Here is an 18,828-nt window from a genome sequence, read left to right on the forward strand (position 1 = left end):
TGCCTGGGGCAAAGGAGATGCCCACCCTCCCGGGTGAGTGGACACGGGAAACACTCTGAGGGGCTGCTGAGAGGGCGATGCTGGTACCTGGGGTAGCGGCTGTACCTGTAGTTGGGGTGAGCACAGAGGTGTCCGCCACCACCAGGGAGCTTCCATCGGAGGAGGTATCACTGCCAGAACTGTCCCCTCCAGTCTCCGCCGTGGTGCTCCCCTCACCCTCCATCCCACTGGTGCCGTCACTGACGGTGGATTCGGCCTCCTGGACCCTGAAGGATGCAGCTCTCCCCGTCGCCGGTGCCTCTGCTCCTCTGCCATATGATGCTAATGCACATAAGGACAGGGTGACAAAACAAAAAGGGGGGGACGAGACAAAGGATACCCTTGGTCAATGGCAGCAACAACACCGCTGTTGGTGTACACAACACACTCACACACAGGGAACAGCCCTACGCACTAGGCAATGCACTACCAGTCACCAGCCCATGGACAGGGATACCTAACGCCTATTGCAGCATACCTGAGACCCACAGACTCCTGCCCAGTAGTGGAGGCCTACTAGCTTGTTTGGAGGAGGTTGACATCAGACCCTGCCCAACATAGGCCCTACACTGCACTGGCCAGCCTGTCCTCGGGGCACCCACAGACCAACATCCCCCATCCGGATGCCACCCCATCGCGCGCAAGTAATATATTGGGGCACTGTACTCAACCCCTTGTGGCTACTGTGATGACCTCAAGCGCCCATCCAGCTCCAGATAGGTGACCGCCAGTATGTGGGCTATCAGGGGGGTCAGGGTTCTCGTAGGGAGGCTGTCCCCAGCTGGGCCTCCGCCATCTTCTGTGCCCAGCATCTCAGGTCCTCCCACTCTTTGCAACAGTGGGTGCTCTGCCTGCCGTACACCCCCAGGGTCAGCACGTCCTTGGCGATGGCACGCCATATATCCTTTTTTTGATGGGCGCTGACCTGCAGAGAAATACACATAGGAAAAGGTATCAGTCAGACCGTCCTGCCTGTTACACTCATGGCCCACCACAATGCTCACATCCCCTTACCCACAGTCTTTGCCCACCATACATGCAGCATGCTGCCCAGGGCCCTTACCCCAACACCTCCCTACACGAGGCCCTCACACACAGCATGCCATGCATTCATGCCCCATTCATCATGCTCACAGTGTACTCACCTGTTGTGATGGCTCAACTCCAGAGGCACCAGGTGTGGCTAATAGGTGAGCCCTGGTTCCCACCCAGGGGTTGTTGGTGTATGGGTATGGTGTGGGCCCTAAGGGTTAGTGTTTGTCTAACAGTTGTCCCTCAATATTTTCAGGTGACTCTGGTTACCCCAACCTCTCCTGGCTACTGATGCCTGTGAGGAATCCCAGGACAAGGGCAGAGGAACGTTACAATGAGGCACATGGGCAACCAAGAAGAATAATAGAAAGGGCATTCGGCCTCCTGAAGGCCAGGTTTCGTTGCCTCCATCTAACAGGTGGATCCCTATACTACTCACCCAGGAAGGTGTGCCAGATCATCATGGCAAGCTGTAAGTTGCACCACCTTGCCTTACGTCGCCAGGTGCATTTCTGCAGGAGGATGAGGCTGGATATGGGCGTGTGGCAGCAGTGGATCCCGTGGACAGGGAAGATGAGGAGGCAGAGGATGAGGATGAGGACAATGGAAGTGCTATATTATGACAGTACTTCCAATGACACACATGTAAGACACTGTAATTACACTTTACATTGACAGTTTTGTACTTGACATTGTCACTGGCAGGCTGATTTTCCCACTTCTAAGGCCACTTACTGTACCCTTTGGCATCTCTATTTGCAGATATTTGTGCCCCACTGTCACTCCTGGTGTGTTGACTGCAGCCAACTACAGGTCATTCCTATGTAAACATTACTGTACAGTTATATTGCAGTGTTTAAAGCTTGTTAAACAAATACATGGTTAAATGATTTGACAAACTCCATACTTATATTTATTCAAATGGCGGTTAAGTGCTAATGATTAGAGGGGATGTGCAATGGGCTGGAGTGATGATGGAGGAATGTCCAGCATAGAGTCCAGTCTATTTGTATCACAGGTGCATTGTCCAAAGGGGCATAGGAAGGGGAGCAATGGCAGTTCAAGGTGGACAGGGTGACAGGGTGGGACACAAGGGTGACATTCAGGAGAGTCTTATTTCCTGGCAGGGGGTCTTGGCAATGTTCTCTGGCTTCTGCCTGGATCGCTGGGACCGTTAGCGGGGTGGTTCTCCTTCTGCAGGGGGTGGGGTGCTGGTGGCCTGTTGTTCCTGTGGCGGGGCCTCCTGTCCACTAGCGGCAGCGGAGGTGGAAAGCTCTTTATCGGTTTGGCTAGTGTCAGGGGCCCTTTGGTGTGCCACTGCCTCCCTCATGGTGTTGGTCATGTCTGCCAGCACCCCTGCAATGGTGACCAGGGTGGTGTGGATGTCCTTCAAGTCCTCCATGATCCCCAGGTACTGTCCCTTCTGCAGCCGCTGGGTCTCCTGCAACTTGTCCAGTATCTGGCTATAGTTTCCTGGAAATAGTGGTATGCTCCCAGGATCTTGGTAAGTGCCTCCTGGAGTCTCGGTTCCCTGGGCCTGTCCTTCCCCTGTCACACAGCAGTCCTCCCAGCTTCCCTGTTGTCCTGTGTCTCTGTCCCCTGAACCATGTGCCCACTTCCACTGACCCCAGGTCCCTGATCGCCCTGTGTTTGTGGGGTGGCCTGGGGTCCTTGTAGTGGTGGACACACTGCTGATTGACGTGTCCTGGGGATAGAGGTATGGGCCCGGTGGGTGGGTACTGTGCTGGTGTTTCCTGAGAGGGGAGGCTCAGTGGTGGTATGGGACTGTGCTTGGGTTACCGTCTGTCCGGAGATCCCTGATGGGCCCAGTTGGTCATCCAGATCCAGGTGTCCAGAGCTGCTGTCATCACTGTGGGCCTCTTCTGGGGGTGGACTGGAAGTTGCTGGCACCTCATCTCCGGTGACGTTGGGTAAATGCAGTGTTATTGTTTCTGTGTGTGTCATCTTGAGCATGGGTGTGTTACCCTGTATGGTTGTTATTGCCCTGGAAGTTTTGCCTTGTGTGAGCAGTGATTTTGTGGGCTAGGTGATTCTCTCTAATGTGCATGCTTAGTGATGGGTGTCCATGCAGTCCTGTGAGGGGTCCATGCATTGGTGTTGCATGCAGGGCTTGGTATTGGGATGTGTGGGTTGTGATGGTGGGGTATGTGGGAGGTGGTGGAGTGATGGAAGTGAGGGTAAACATGGGGTTTGTGATGGAACGCAGGTGGGGGGGTGATAATAATAAAGAGTTGACTTACTAGAGTCAAGTCCTCCTCCTACTCCTGCCAGGCCCTCAGGATGCATGATTTCCAAGACTTGTTCCTCCCATGTTGTTAGTTGTGGAGGAGGAGGTGGGGGTCCACCGCCAGTCCTCTGTACAGCTAGTTGTTGTCTTGCTGCTGTGGAACATACCTTCCCCTGTAGGTCGTTCCACCTCTTCCTGATGTCATCCTTTGTTCTTGGGTGCTATCCCACGGCATTGACACGGCCCACGATTCTCTGCCATAGCTCCATCTTCCTAGTAATGGACGTCTGCTGCACCTGTGATCCGAATAGCTGTGGCTCTACCCGGATGATTTCCTCCACTATGACTCTTAGCTCCTACTCAGAGATCCTGGGGTGTTGTTGCAGTGCCATGGGTGTATTGTGAGTGGTGTGGGTGAGGGTGTGTGGGGTGCTGTGTTGGGATGTGTGATGTAGGGTGCGTGGATGGTGTATAGGTGATGGTGGTGTGTGTATGTGGTCTTGTCTGTGGTCTTTCTATCTCTCTTGTGGCACTTGGTTGTAATGGTAAAGGGTTGTGGGTAATGTGGGTGGGAGTTTTAAAGTGGTGTGGGTGTGTGGGTGTGGTGTGTGAATGTGTGTCAGGTGTGTCGTATTCAAATTGTCCAATGTGGTGTAGTTTTGTTAGGTTGTGTGTATTTTGAACTCCGCAGTATGTACCGCCAATGGCTTAGCGCCATTGAATGTCCGCTGCAGTGATTCGTGGGTCTTAATGCTGTGGGCGTAGTTCTGTTGGTGTAATGGTGTGGGTTTTGCTACCACCAGTTTATCACTGACCTTTGAGCTGGCGGACTTGTGTGTGTGGCTGTATAGTGTTGGATTGCTATGTGTGGGTCATAATATGGGTGGCGGTAATCCGCTGCGGCGGCAGTATATGGGCAGCAGTCATCATGGTGGTAAGTGGAATTTGCAGCCAATGTCATAATGAGGGCCTATATGTATTAGAGGCGTACTCCAGAGGTCGGAGGAAACAATATGATGGGCACTGTAGCCAAACTACTTCACACCAATAGGACAACATCTCAATACCTCCTTCAGGCTGGATCATGCCCAGAGGGTAACTACTGTAGAGCCCAATACCGGTCAAGCTCTAGATATTCTCTCACCACCCCATTACTTCAAAGAAAATGAAGCAATCATGCCAGAGGCACAAGGCAAAACAGACTTAATTTTCGGGGGCGCAAAAACATTCCTATTCCAAGACCTGACACTTGCTACACATCGGATGAATAGAGACCTCTGTCCATTTACACCTGCCGTGAAAAGACGCAACATCAGGTACAAATGGGGGTCACAGCTTCAGCCTAATCCTCAGTGGAATGATCAGCGAAACGTCTTGTGCTCTCTGATAGAGGCCAAGGTCTTGCTGGGACTTCTAGCCAACCAGGTGGTTGATGCCAAATCACAACCTCAACATCCAGAGAGGCAGAAAATATGGCCTATGTGGTAAATATCTACTTGACACTGCAAATTCCAACAGGGGGGGCAAAAACATGGACACAGCCAAAGCTGAAGTCATCTCCCTCCTTTTAAAGACAAAGTAAGACACTCCACAATATGAAAACTCCCTACTGAGATCTCCTTCTCTCAGAGGATCCGGAACCATTAGCTTAATCAGCCACTCTGCCTGGGGCACAGCAGAGGGCCAGAAGGAAATTAGAGATGCAAAGACACTCTCAAAACCATCTCTTGTCAGAAAAGTATCACAAAACATCCTGGATGAATATTTGCCGGCCCTCCCTGCGACACTACCTAGTGGGTTGCAGCCCTAGTAGGCTTAATCATTTAACCCACATACTTGAAATGGATATTGTTATTGTTTGGCTTGGTTGGTCACCCAGTTCCTCTTACCCTCCTCCCCTTCCCTTGCCATATCTCGTCTATTTATTCCCTGTTTTTTGGAGGGGCGGCTGTCAATAGTGAACGGAACTCAATTGCACCCTGATGACATATGAGACACCTTTCATTACTAGTGCTCCTGATAGACACCGACCCTGACTTCCCTTGATCCTCTGCATACCTTGAAGCTCCTGTCACGAATGTGGGAGGCTTGAACTCCCCCAATAAATGCAGGCAAGCATGGAGATACCTGATCTAAAAGGACCCTGACATTATCTTCCCACAGGAAACCTATTTTAGGTAATTTGCTGAACACGTTACATGCCATCCAAGTTCCCTCCCCAATTTTAGACAATGCCCTCACTAAAATGGCTGGGGTCACAATAGTTTTCCTATGTCATATGGGGAGAGCCCCTACCTGAACAACACTTGACATGGAGGGCATGTGTCTAAAAGTCACTATCATAAGCATAGGAAAGGAAGGGCCAGGGAAGTGTGACTTGTAAAACAAGTCTTTGTTCAGAAACAGGCAGCAAGCTCAATCCAAGGCCTTGGAGAGGACTTTAGGAGGAAGGCAAAGTCCTTCCAGCAGAGTCAGGAGCAGCAGGCAGCAGGGCAACCAGCAGGAAAGTAGTCCTTCAACAAAGCAGTCCAGATGAGTCCTTTGGGCAGCACAGCAAGTCTCCTGACATTAGGGGTCATTCCGAGTTTGGCGGGCGGCGGTTGCCGCCCGCCAAGCGGGAACCGCCAATTGGCCGCTCCGCGGTCAGAAGACCGCGGGGGCCATTCTGACTTTCCCGCTGGGCCGGCGGGCGCCCGCCAAGGTAGCGCCCGCCGGCCCAGCGGGAAAGGGTCTGCAACACTGAAGCCGGCTCCGAATGGAGCCGGCGGTGTTGCAGGTGTGCGATGGGTGCAGTTGCACCCGTCGCGCTTTTCACTGTCTGCTAAGCAGACAGTGAAAAGCATACTGTGGCCCTGTTAGGGGGCCCCTGCACTGCCCATGCCAGTGGCATGGGCAGTGCAGGGGTCCCCAGGGGCCCCAGGACACCTGTTCCCGCCATCCTGTTTCTGGCGGTGAAAACCGCCAGAAACAGGCTGGCGGGAAGGGGGTCGGAATCCCCATGGTGGCGCTGCTTGCTAATCCAGCGGGAAACCGCCGGACCCGGTTTTCCGACCGCGGCTTTACAGCAGCGGTCGGAATGGGCAATGAAGCACCGCCAGCCTGTTGGCGGTGCTTCAGTCGTTTGTGGCCCTGGCGGTCGAAGACCCCCATAGTCTAGTTGCTCGTCCAGAAGTGTTTGACTTGGTGAGGTAAGAAAAAGAGGAGGGGGAAGGCAAAACATTTTGGATGACATTTCAGAGAGGGACATTTTCTTACAAGAATGATTTCTAATTATGAGTACCATGTAATTCTGAGTTGAAGCATTTATATTTATTCTGTTCTGCTTGATTTGGGGATTTTTGTAAAAAAAAACCTTACCTTTTCTCTGTCCTGAATATTGTGTTGCAGTTTTTGCTCCCAAATATATCACTCAGGTATACGTTTTTTTAGACTTCTTCCCATAGATTCCTCACCATATAAATAATCCTCACGTGGCAGACTGGATCTGGAAACGTTTCTCTACCAATGGCCCTCTAGTATCACCAGATGGGGCCACATAATTGCACTCATGACTCTGCCAGTCCCAGATGTAATAACATTGGCCTACATACTGCACCTGCTACTGTCAGTTTTTATTTTTGCATCTTACTTACACAGTTCATGAGCTTGCCTTAATTTTTTTCATCAAATGTTTTTACGTTCACATAGCTTGTTAGGGTCTAGGTCAAAGTCACCCTCTAAGGTGTTGGGCTTTAAACCCTGCTGATCTTGTCATAAGCAGAAGTCTCTGTCTGATTCGCTTGATATCTGTATGTGGTGCCTGGGCCTGATTACAACCCTTCAACTTGTTGCTCAGGGGCCTTTGTGCATCTGAAGACCTCCAGGGAGTGGGAACCCAAGTTAATTCTACCATTGGCCTGAAAGGAGACCCCAAAAATGGTCAATTACCCCTTCCTCAGGAGCCAAATGGTCCTCTTATAAAAATACAAGAAGCACCAAAGTAAACACAAGCCCTCCCCTTCTGTGTTTTAAAAATGATCCAGCACAGGAGCATTCAAAGAGTCAGTGACACTGTTATCTAGAGTCGCTAGTTTAAAAGCAGCTTTCTTTGGAGTCCTAAGCTCTGTGTGACAATCTGTCTCAGGTAGAGGCTTTTCAGACTGGCCCCTCCTCCTTTGCACCTTCACAAGCTCCAGGGCTTGGTTCTGCTTCTCCAGAATCAAATTCTTTCCAAGGTGTCAGTTTGTCTGGCCTCACTGCTGCATTTGAAATTGTCTGGTATCCCTCTTGGAGCCTCATTTGGCACCACCTCTGTCCTTAAAAAGAGCAGTGATCTTTAGAGTGGCATTCTACCCAGATCCCAGAGAATTGCATGTGTGGAAAAACTCTATGCATCTGATTCACATTCCTTTGACATACCTTTCCTGTAGTTTCAGCACACTTATGAGGTTTCTGAGGCTGATAAAAAAATCCTTCCAGCTTATCATACTGATGATGGACATTATTTGGAGCTCCACTGTGCCTGTAGCCTTACAATGCCGCATGGGTACTGGAATTGCTCCATCTGACTGTTAAGCTCAAGTCAAACATATATCATAACACTGTCTTCAGTGGTGCCTAAACCTCTTCTGGCCTCTAATGCTACTTTACTTGGGACAATGGTTGCTGTAAGGAGAGCCTCTTCCCAGTCCTGGAGATAATTAATAGATTGCCTACCACCACAGTTTGCCATCATCCAACCAGAACTTTGTGTTGGCCCTCCCTTCTCCAGAGTATCTAATGGACCAAACATCCTCTGTGCAAATAAACCCAAACACCTTTGCTACAATCCCTCTTCATTTAAACACACAACTTGATTACAGGGAGAATCTGGCAGTCTTACAACAACAAATGCCTTGTAAGGCATTATATCCACATCTGGTGTGAAATGGTAAAACTGGCTAAAATGAGCCTCCCATAACATGTGGAGGGATTATTCTGTGAACCTTTAGGAACTGCCTTGATGCTTCTAAATACATTTTGAAATGTAGACTGGACCCAACCGTCACCAAAACACACGCTTAGCGGCAGGGACTAATACCTGAATGTGCTCAACTGTCTTTTCTAGAGACTTCTATGCTGCATTGAGTGATATGTCACTCAACAGTATGAAAATATTAGGAGAGAAAAACAATTCCACGTTGGAGTGGTATAGGACTATCCCTGGTATGGTGTACTCCCCAGAGCTGCTCTTCCTAACAAAATATCTTAACAGGACTTTTGATTTCGTAGCACCCTCTCAGCTAGTGCAGAACCCACAGTAATTCTGCTGCACCTTTTGAAACAAGGGAAGTTCATTGGGTTGCCAGCAGCATCTCCAGTTCTTACTTTCTTCTACTGGCTCCAGGCAGAAAACCTGCTCTTTGACTTCACTCAACCACCAATTTCCGGCCTGAGTTCTCCCACTTTCTTCACTTTCTGAGAGTCCATCAACAAGGACCAGGGGGTTGCTCACTTAAGCTATAGCTTCCCATGTTTGTGGTCACTCCTCAAAGAACAGCTCTCAGACTGTGCCTAGTTTTTGGAGATGGATGTCTTGACATTGTTGAGAAAAAGGGCCTTTGAAGCAGTGAACAAAGCATTCGTTTGTTAGTTTTGACCAGTATTTTTGAAACTATTGATGAATTTTGTTAACTGACCTATGTACTAATAGGTCAGTTGGCAAAATTCCCAATCAGAGTGGGACACAATACGACCTCACCAATATTAATGCAGTAGGTCACCAATTTTGACTTTCTCTGATTGGATGCTGTCAAAGGATGGTGGCCTGCTGGTAGTCATATGTTCCCATTCTCTGTGAGTGCATCTGGCCCCCGCCTATCGATACAACCCAAATAGGTGTGAACCTCTACTGAGTGACACAAACTGCCCCCCTGCAGAGCCTAATGTCTTTGGATTTCTTTCTTTCCAGTTTATCCAGTGGTGGTGTGATATGAGTGCAACTCCACCTTAATGTGTTGAGATACGTCATTATGTGTTGTTTTACTTTTTTTTCTCCTTATTTCACTAGAGACTCTCTCCTACTGCTGCTACTTCACCAATCATCTGGAAATGCTGCAATAATTTTTTTACATTAATTTGTTTCTTACAGGCAACTCCAGGGGGCTTATGGCCACCCCTATCTATCTATAATTGTAAATGCTGGCCTTTCTAGTACATTTTACCAAAAAGGTCCCCAATAATCCAAACCAACCAAACTTGGAATTTCTTTATGCCCACTCATCACCACCCAGCTGTTCAACTATACGTTGAGCCTTTCAGTGAACTATTACATAACATTGGAGTATTTTTCCACAGATATGCCATGATAGCTAAATATCTGCTGCACAAAGAACATATGGAACATCTCCTGCATATGGAGGGCCAAATTATGGATGAAACACTTAGTACGGAAATGTTGCCTGTAACAAAATTGAATTTCAGATCCACTCTCCCAAACCCAGTATCAAACTTCTACCAACATAGTTAGACACTCTAAAAACCAGGGAAATATTTTCTGAATAATTGCCACAACCAAATCTCAAGGTGTCACCCTTGTTCTTGAAATTGGACTCAAAGGGCATATTGAATCCAAGTCTGAGGCACTATTTGCATATTGACAATATGCAGAAATCTCAGTCTTTTCATTTTAAAAGCTGACTTAAAGAGTATTATTGAAACAAAGGGTCTCTGACATCGAACATGGGAATGCCTTACTCAATAGACTCCATAAGAAAAATCTCACTGCTCCTCAGCTCTATTCTGTTGTCTGGTTAATCTCCAGCACCAGAGAATTGAACCATATTTCATTAGTCCTGACTGAGGTGGATACTCATGGGAACTCACAGTGCATTCAATATTGCTTATATCACATGCAAAGCATTACACCTTAGCACTCCAGAGTACCTTCCAAACAAAATCAACATGTCTGGAAAGAATAGTATATGTAGTAGTACAATGGTAGTTTGACTTAAAATCCCTAAGTTCAAGAAAAATATCCACCACCGTGAAGTGTTCTTTCTGCAGTCAATCCTACTGCCAGTCAACACACAAACTGCTATCATGCGAAGGAAATTCAAAAGTGAACAAAACAACCACTTTCTAACCTTGCACCAATTAAATTCTACAATATATTTATTATTGAAAAAGAAAACCTACATGACTCAAATCAACATCAGCCAAACAATAAACCAAAAATGAAAAAAGGTTGACTAAAAATATAAAGTTAAAAACATTGTTTTTTAAAAATTAAATTACAAAACTAAATGTAAAAAATCGTAAAATACTAAACAAATACAAAACAAACAACATCAAATAAAAACTCCTACAAATATTCCCAATTAATACTATAAATTAAATATAAGGGTCCAATCCAACTATAAAAAAAATACATTTAAATAAAAACATAATATATTACCAATCCATTCAAAGAAAATATGAAAAACACATCAAAGAAAATCAAATGTACTACTCACGATCTTACCTGAGAAAGAGTAGTCAAAGTGTTGGACTTTGGAGGGTTTAGGTTTTCTATTCGAACTCCAAAATGAATAAAATTGGGACATATTTTATCTTGCTAAAAGTTAATTCTCCCTCTCCAACCTAGGCAAAACTAGAGAAAATGCTAGATGTTGGCGGAAAGAACTTACTATGTTTAATGTATTCCAGAGAACAGGTTGGATTGTGAATAGCAAAATGCATTTTAAAATTTTAAAATAACAATATATTAATTCATAATTTTATATTCATCAGCACATCTATTCCTACTTTCCGCAAACATATTAACAACCCCCAAAAAGACATATTAATAATTATTACAATTTATCAAACTCAATAAATACACACATATTATAATGAAAATATTAATAAAAACAAAAATAGGCTTTATGATTTGTCATGACAACAAATATTCATAATTAAAAAATAAATGTAGAGATAACAGCCCTGCATGACAATACACTACTGTTGTTATTCACATAAGATGATATGTTATGGTATGTGCTTTGTACATGGTTGCATTTTTAGACTGTACAGAAAGTGTGATATTCCTTTATGACTGTGGTTTATGTTTCATCTGCAAAACCTTTAATAAAAAATATTTTTCAAAAATGTAGAAATGCATTTTATACATAAAATACAAACAAGCATTACCTTAAAACACTAATTAATAAAATAGAATTAGTACATAAAACAAATACACAAAAAAATTACATATATGAAATTAATTTACATATTATGCTGCAAATCAGTTTTGGCAATTTAGCAAATATTACACCATATATATTTTATATACTTCCAACCCTAATCCCCTACAAAATCAACAACCCATAAGTAAATCAATAAAAAATAATATTGAATAAAATAAAAATAAAAAATATATTATTGAAGCAAAAAAATAAACTTTATTAAAAATAATTAACAATAAAAATAAATTATAAAACTCAAATACCAAGAAGAACAGACTAGTTGCTATGAAATTGAGAAAAATAAAAAGCAAGTAAATAATGATATTTTTACCTGCGACATTACTTCCAATGATTCTCAGGATATCATATTTTTAGCAACACTATTAAAGACCAACAATATTTCTGAAACAATATGGGGAAGATTTAAGAGCCCCTTGCTCCACATTTACACTTTTTTTTACTCTAAAGCGGTGCAAAGATGGCCTTTTCCCCAAACAATAGTAACAAAGTGGCACAATGCATGCGTTGCGCCACTTTGCAACCCCTTGCGCCACATTATACCTGTGCCAGGCATAATGTATGCAAGGGGGCGTTCCCCCGTTAGGAGGCCAGAAAAAAATTATATAGTGACATTTAACCCGTTCTGTGCCCAGGATGTAATGGTTACATCCTGAGACACAGTGCTGCTGTGCCCAGGACGTAACCATTACGTCCTGGGCACACAGCCCAGAGGGAGCGCTACCGCTCCCTCTGTGGGGTTCCTCCCACCCCCCCCAAGGCAGGGATGGAAGGAGAAGCCCTTTCCCTTCCACCCCGACCACCCCACCCCTCCTGTGACGTCAGCGCGCGAGCGCACGCTGATTGTCACAGAGCCTGAGCTTCCAGCGCAATCGCGTGGGGGAGGCCGAGAGAGGCTTCAAAGGGAAGGAAAGTTATTTCCTACCCTTTGAAATCTCTCTCTGCGTTTTGGCAGCCGGATTGAAAGCAATCCGGCTGTCAAAACGCCCACTAGAAACTAGGGATTTTTAAAAAAAAAGGAAATTTACATAAAGGGAGTGACCCCTTGGGCAAGGGTCGCTCCCAGGGGGGGCATTTTTTCTGAAGGCCTTTTCTGCCCCCAGGAGGGGCAGAAACCTTTAGGCACCAGGGATATATATATATTTTTTTTGTTTGTTTTTGTTTGTTTTTTTGTTTTTGAGGTGGGGAGCGACCCCTTAGGCAAGGGTCGCTCCCCTAGGTGGCAAATTATATTTAGGCCATTTCTGCCCCCCTTGGGGGCAGATTGGCCTATTTGTATGAGGCCAATCTGCCCCCAAGGGGGACAGAAACCACTAGGCACTGGGGATCTTTTTTTTTGCAACGTCAAGCAAGGGGGGCGACCCGGTAGGCAAGGGTCTATCCCCGGGGAAGGTGGGGTTCGGGGGGGCAAATTTATTTTAGGCTATTTATGCCCCCCTTGGGGCCGGCTGAGGGGGGCAAATTTATTTTAGACCATTTCTGCCCCCCGGGGCAGATCGGCCTATTGTTGTTAGGCGATCTGCCTCCGGGGGGCAGAAACCTCTAGGCGCCAGGGCTAATTTTTTGTTTGTGTTTTTTTTTGTTTGTTTGTTTTTTTAGAGATGGGGAGCGACCCCTTAGGCAAGGGTCGCTCCCCTGGAGGGGCAAATTGTATTTAGACCATTTCTGCCCCCCTTGGGGGCAAATCGGCCGATTTTAGGTGAAAACACTAGGCACTGGGGATCTTTTATTTTGCTCCGTCAAGCTAGGGGAGCGACCCCGTAGGCAAGGGTCGCTCCCCAGGGAGGTGGGGGGGTCACATTTATTTTAGGCTATTTCTGCCCCCCCTGGGGCCGGCTGAGCTAGAGGCCAAAATCCACAGGTAGGCACTTTGCAAAAAACACCTCTGTTTTCTGTGAAAAAATGTGATGTGTCCACGTTGTGTTTTGGGCCATTTCCTTTTGTGGGCGCTAGGCCCACCCACACAAGTGAGGTACCATTTTTATCGGGAGACTTGGGGGAACGCTGGGTGGAAGGACATTTGGGCTCCTCTCGGATTCCAGAACTTTCTGTCACCCAAATGAGAGGAAAAAGTGTTTTTTGGGCCAAATTTTGAGGTTTGCAAAGGATTCTGGGTAACAGAACCTGGTCCGAGCCCCACAAGTCACCCCATCTTTAATTCCCCTAGGTGTCTAGTTTTCAGAAATGTGCTGGTTTGCTAGGTTTCCCCAGATGACGGCTGAGCTAGAGGCCAAAATCCACAGGTAGGCACTGTTTTCTGTGAAAAAATGTGATGTCTCTATGTTGTGTTTTGGGCCATTTCCTTTTGTGGGCGCTAGGCCTACCCACACACTTGAGGTACCATTTTGATCGGGAGACTTGGGGGAACGCTGTGTGGAAGGAAATTTGTGGCTCCTCTCAGATTCCAGAACTTTCTGTCACCGAAATGTGAGGAAAATGTGTTTTTTTAGCCAAATTTTGAGGTGTGCAAAGTATTCTGGGTAACAGAACCTGGTCAGAGCCCCACAAGTCATCCCATTGTGGATTCCCCCAGGTCTCTAGTTTTCAAAAATGCACAGGTTTGGTAGGTTTCCCTTGTTGCCACCTGAGCTAGAGGCCAAAATCTACAGGTAGGCACTTTGCAAAAAACACCTCTGTTTTCTGTCCAAAAATGGGATGTGTTCACATTGTGTTTTGGGGCATTTCCTGTTGCGGGCGCTAGGCCAACCCACACAAGTGAGGTATCATTTTTATCGGGAGACTTGGGGGAACATAGAATAGCAAAACAAGTGTTATTGCCCCTTGTCTTTCTCTACAGTTTTTCCTTCCAAATATAAGAGAGTGTGTAAAAAAGACGTCTATTTGAGAAATGCCCTGTAATTCACATGCTAGTATGGGCACCCCGGAATTCAGAGATGTGCAAATAACCACTGCTCCTCAACACCTTATCTTCTGCCTATTTTGGAAATACGAAGGTTTTCTTGATAGCTATTTGTTACTCTTTATATTTCAGCAAATTAATTGCTTTATACCCGGTATAGAATGAAACCCACTGCAGGGTGCAGGTCATTTATTGGCTCTGCTTACCTAGAGTTCTTGATGAACCTACAAGCCCTGTATATCCCGCAACCAGAAGAGTCCAGCAGACGTAACGGTATATTGCTTTCAAAAATCTGACATTGCAGGAAAAAGTTACAGAGTAAAACGTAGAGAAACATTGCAGATTTTTTCACCTCAATTTCAATATTATTTTTTTTCAGTTGATATTTTCTGTAGGAAACCCTTGTAGGATCTACACAAATTACCCCTTGCTGAATTCAGAATTTTGTCTACTTTTCAGAAATGTTGCAGTATCTGGGATCCAGCATTGGTTTCATGCCCATTTCTGTCACTGACTGGAAGGAGGCTGAAAGCACAAAAAATCGTAAAAATGGGGTATGACCCAGTAAAATGCCAAAACTTTGTTGAAAAATTGGGTTTTCTGATTCAAGTCTGCCTGTTCCTAAAAGCTGGGAAGCTGGTGATTGTAGCACCACAAACCCTTTGTTGATGCTATTTTCAGGGAAAAAACTACAAGGCTTCTTCTGCAGCCCCTTTTTCCCATTTTTTTTAAAAAAACGAAATTTTCACTGTATTTTGGCTAATTTCTTGGCCTCGTTCTGGGGAACCCACAAAGTCTGGGTACCTCTAGAATCCCTAGGATGTTGGAAAAAAAGGACGCAAATTTGGCGTGGGTAGCTTATGTGAACAAAAAGTTATGAAGGACTAAGCGCGAAGTGCCCCAAATAGCCAAAAAAAGGCTCGGCACAGGAGGGGGAAAAGGCCTGGCAGCGAAGGGGTTAAAAGATTTCACTGCACCATTTTTTCTGTCATCTTTAATGACTGCTCAAAGCAGGCATCAAAATGACACCCCTATTTAAATCAATGGGCCTCCTTGCACTTTGCTACACTAGCGTGAACATTTTTGACACTGGTGTAGCAAAGCACCACCAATAGCATCAAAAACTTTGATGTTATTGTTCAAATTGTCACCATGGTGTTCCGTATCTTAAATACTGCACACACATGGTGGCGTGAGGGAAGTACACAGGGTGCAAAAAAATAAATTCGGCCCTATGTATGTTAAACACATTCAAGAGTGGATAATGGGTAAACTTAGCTGAATTAAGTATACAGATTGCCACTGCCACATGGTTACTGTGTATGAAATTCAAGCTTATTTCTAATAAATGTTTTATTTCATTGAACACTGATAAGCTAAGTCACTGAGATAATCTAAGACTAGACAGTAATATTATCCTTGGGTGTCAATATCTGTTTCCTCACAGGAGTTTCAGTTTCTGCAGCTAATTCATAGAGTGAGTCGCACTTAACTTTTGCTACTAATTTCATGTTGCCAGAGAAAACAAACTTACCCACTGGACACTCCAAGGTTAGACACTCCAGAAGTCACTTATTGCCCTTGCAGCTATGGTAATGGGTCAAAAGGATCTCCAGCTGGCAGTAGTTCAAAACTACAGAGCTACATAGCAAAATTACTTTATCTATATTTGTATCTCTTCCCTATCTATATATATATATATATATATATATATATATATATATATATATATACACACACACACACTATATAAATTATCATTTGCGCCCTAAGGTAACTATAACTCGTGATCTCGCCATGCACAGTTTTTTCTTCAATCATTTTGGAGTCATTTTGGGTAAGTAGCAGTGCATGGCGAGGGCACAAGTTATAGGTACCTTAAGGCATGAGTTGTAGTTACTTTAAATAACTCTAACTATAATTGCTGAATTTCTATGGTAATCTACGAGTAAATTCTGAACCTAACTATAAGGCCCTGTAACTTTTGGTTTTTAAGTGAATTTCTATGTTTTTTAAATTCTGTTTCCTAACTATGATGGCCCTGTAACCCTTGGTGTTTTCAGTGAATTTCTGTTTTTTAAAATGTAAAGTTATTTTAATTACTGTGGGTTAATCCAACCAACATTGCGCCTTGCCAAAGGGGTTGGCCAAAGGCCAGGCCCTCCCCCTGTAAGGACTGCCACACTTATAATCAGGTCCTTGGTTTGAAAATGTTGAACTAATGAAGTAGTACTGTTACAAAATGTGCCGCATTATGCCGTATAATTTGCCTTTTCTTGTGACATAATTTACTACACCCTGCCACATAATTTGGCCCTCTCATGCCACATAATTCCAGTGGCCCTGCTCATAGTCCTTGAATATCACTTATAATTACACAGAAATTATGAAATTATGGAAACGTCACACATAAGCAGTCTGAAACCTTGGCAGCTACGTCTGGCTTTTTAGGGCCCTCCCAATCCCACTGGATCCCGTCTTCTAGTGAGCCTGCACTGCTCCTGCAAATATGGTTTTGTACTGCCTTTAAATAGCAGCTCCCTGATTGCAGAAGCAATGTTTTCGTCTGTCTTCCTCGCACGCATATTTGCTGAAGCCAAGTCCCAACATGGCTTCCAGCACTTCCTTGTTGAAGTGTTGGCAGCCAATCAGATCTCAGCTTGAGTTTGGGAGGGTTTGTGTAGCCCTGGCTTCCTTATAGATACAAATTGGTATTTTCTTTCATTTATCAAGAAATACTGAATGGATTTACACCAAAAGAACAAAAAGGTGACTTTCTAGACCAAGAGCTACCTTTCTGCCAAATATGGTGTAATTCCATCCACTGGTTCAAAATTCCCTACGGAATAATGAATGGGGGAAAAGTGTTTTGGGACCCCCCCCTTTTTCTCGGCCCCCCACTTAATGGATCACCCCAAAACTTTCAAGACAGACGCTCAAGTGAACGTCATATTTTCTTGGAACATTCTGTGAAGATTCATCAAACGGTGCCAAAACTATTAGCAAAACAAAAAAAACTTTTTCTATAGAAACTAGTTCCTAACTATAACTACTTAGTGGTGACTGCCACTAGGATATATATATATATATATTTTTGCTCTTTAATGAGATCATCTGTTTGAGTCACTTCTTTCTTGGATATATATATATATATATATATATATACATATATATATATATATACATACAGACATATATATATTTATACATATAAACATATATATCATTTAGCTGTACACACACATGTATATTGGACAGATAGATAGATAGATAGATAGATAGATAGATAGATAGATAGATAGATAGATAGATAGATAGATAGATAGATAGATAGATAGATAGGCTGGCCCAACATTCTCTCCTCTGCTCTTATTCATGGGAGATTCTTGTGGCTGGAGGCTTTGGGTGAATTTCAAAGCATAGTTAATTAGCCCATTTTTCTGCATGAGTAGTAGAATCAGTGCCGATCCTCAGGTGGGAAAAAGCCTCATAGTTGTTTTGAGGTTCACTGTGAGGGTCGGGCAATGCATTTACCATATAAATATAACTACAGTAAAATAATGCATTGTCTGACCGCTGACACTGCTGGACGTCAGAAGAATTCATCGATCCGTGAATTCCTCTCAGCCCGGTACAAGGAATTCTTGCGTGGTATGATAATTCGCCCGTATTTCACTTTTTTTTTTTTGAGCAGGTGTGTGCGAAATCAATGTAAACGTGCAGAACTGACAGACGTTTCGATAAAAAAGGAATCTCACCGCCCGACGTGTAACTCCACCCAGGTACATCAGTAAGGTAAGGACCCCCTGGAGTCTTACCTATTCCGACAAGCAGGGCAGACAGCAGCAGCGTGCCACGGAACGCCACCGCCTTCATTTCTTCAATAAGATGGATTTGCACAAATGGGGGCAGGTTGTGCGTTCAAGCTTTAAATAGAATGGCAGCCTAGACTCAGTCCAAGTAGCGAAAATAAACAGGACATACCAATTCAGAGGGGCCATTTTAACTTGAACTGTTTGCATTTGGTTCACCCACCGCAGGAGGAGTGAATGGGGCTGCAACGCATGTCGTCGATGATGAATCGATATCTTTTAGGGGTGTGACTCAGTGGGAGGTTTGTTTTGAAGAAGTCGGAGAACGCATCATTCACACAGATGCAAAGTGGAGATGTATAGAACCGAAATGGTCCCTGCATATTTATTTATGGATACAGCCTACGCAGTCCTGACCACTGATTTCCACATTCACAGATGATCCCACGGTTCCATTCTGCACTTCTCTTTTTGTTACTTTATGAGAAGACCTACATAGAGCACATCCCGCCTCAAATGTCATTGAAAGGGGGGTTATGCTGTTGGCAAAAGCTTTTATTCCAGGAGGAACATCTCGTTGTTTCAAAATATAAATCATACATAGGTCAAAAGTGTTTAAAGTTGAGTTATAGGTTG

At 44.7% G+C, this 18,828-nt stretch overlaps 1 protein-coding gene across 2 annotated transcripts in view; it reads right to left on the minus strand.

Moving 5' to 3' along the window:
• The window catches only part of LOC138282986 (secreted Ly-6/uPAR-related protein 1-like), a 176,178-nt gene extending 157,838 nt beyond the window's left edge, over positions 1 to 18,340 (minus strand). The window contains exon 1 of one of the 2 annotated variants that reach the window (XM_069221078.1): positions 18,199 to 18,340. In XM_069221078.1, coding sequence (XP_069077179.1) covers positions 18,199 to 18,256 — 58 coding nt within the window. In that variant the 5' untranslated portion in view covers positions 18,257 to 18,340. The remainder of the gene's footprint in view (positions 1 to 18,198) is intronic. The other variant, XM_069221077.1, reaches the window with a different exon arrangement.
• Between the last annotated feature and the right edge of the window lie 488 nt (positions 18,341 to 18,828).

The sequence above is a fragment of the Pleurodeles waltl genome, chromosome 2_2 (assembly GCF_031143425.1).
Source record: "Pleurodeles waltl isolate 20211129_DDA chromosome 2_2, aPleWal1.hap1.20221129, whole genome shotgun sequence".
NCBI classification, from domain to species: Eukaryota; Metazoa; Chordata; class Amphibia; order Caudata; family Salamandridae; genus Pleurodeles; species Pleurodeles waltl.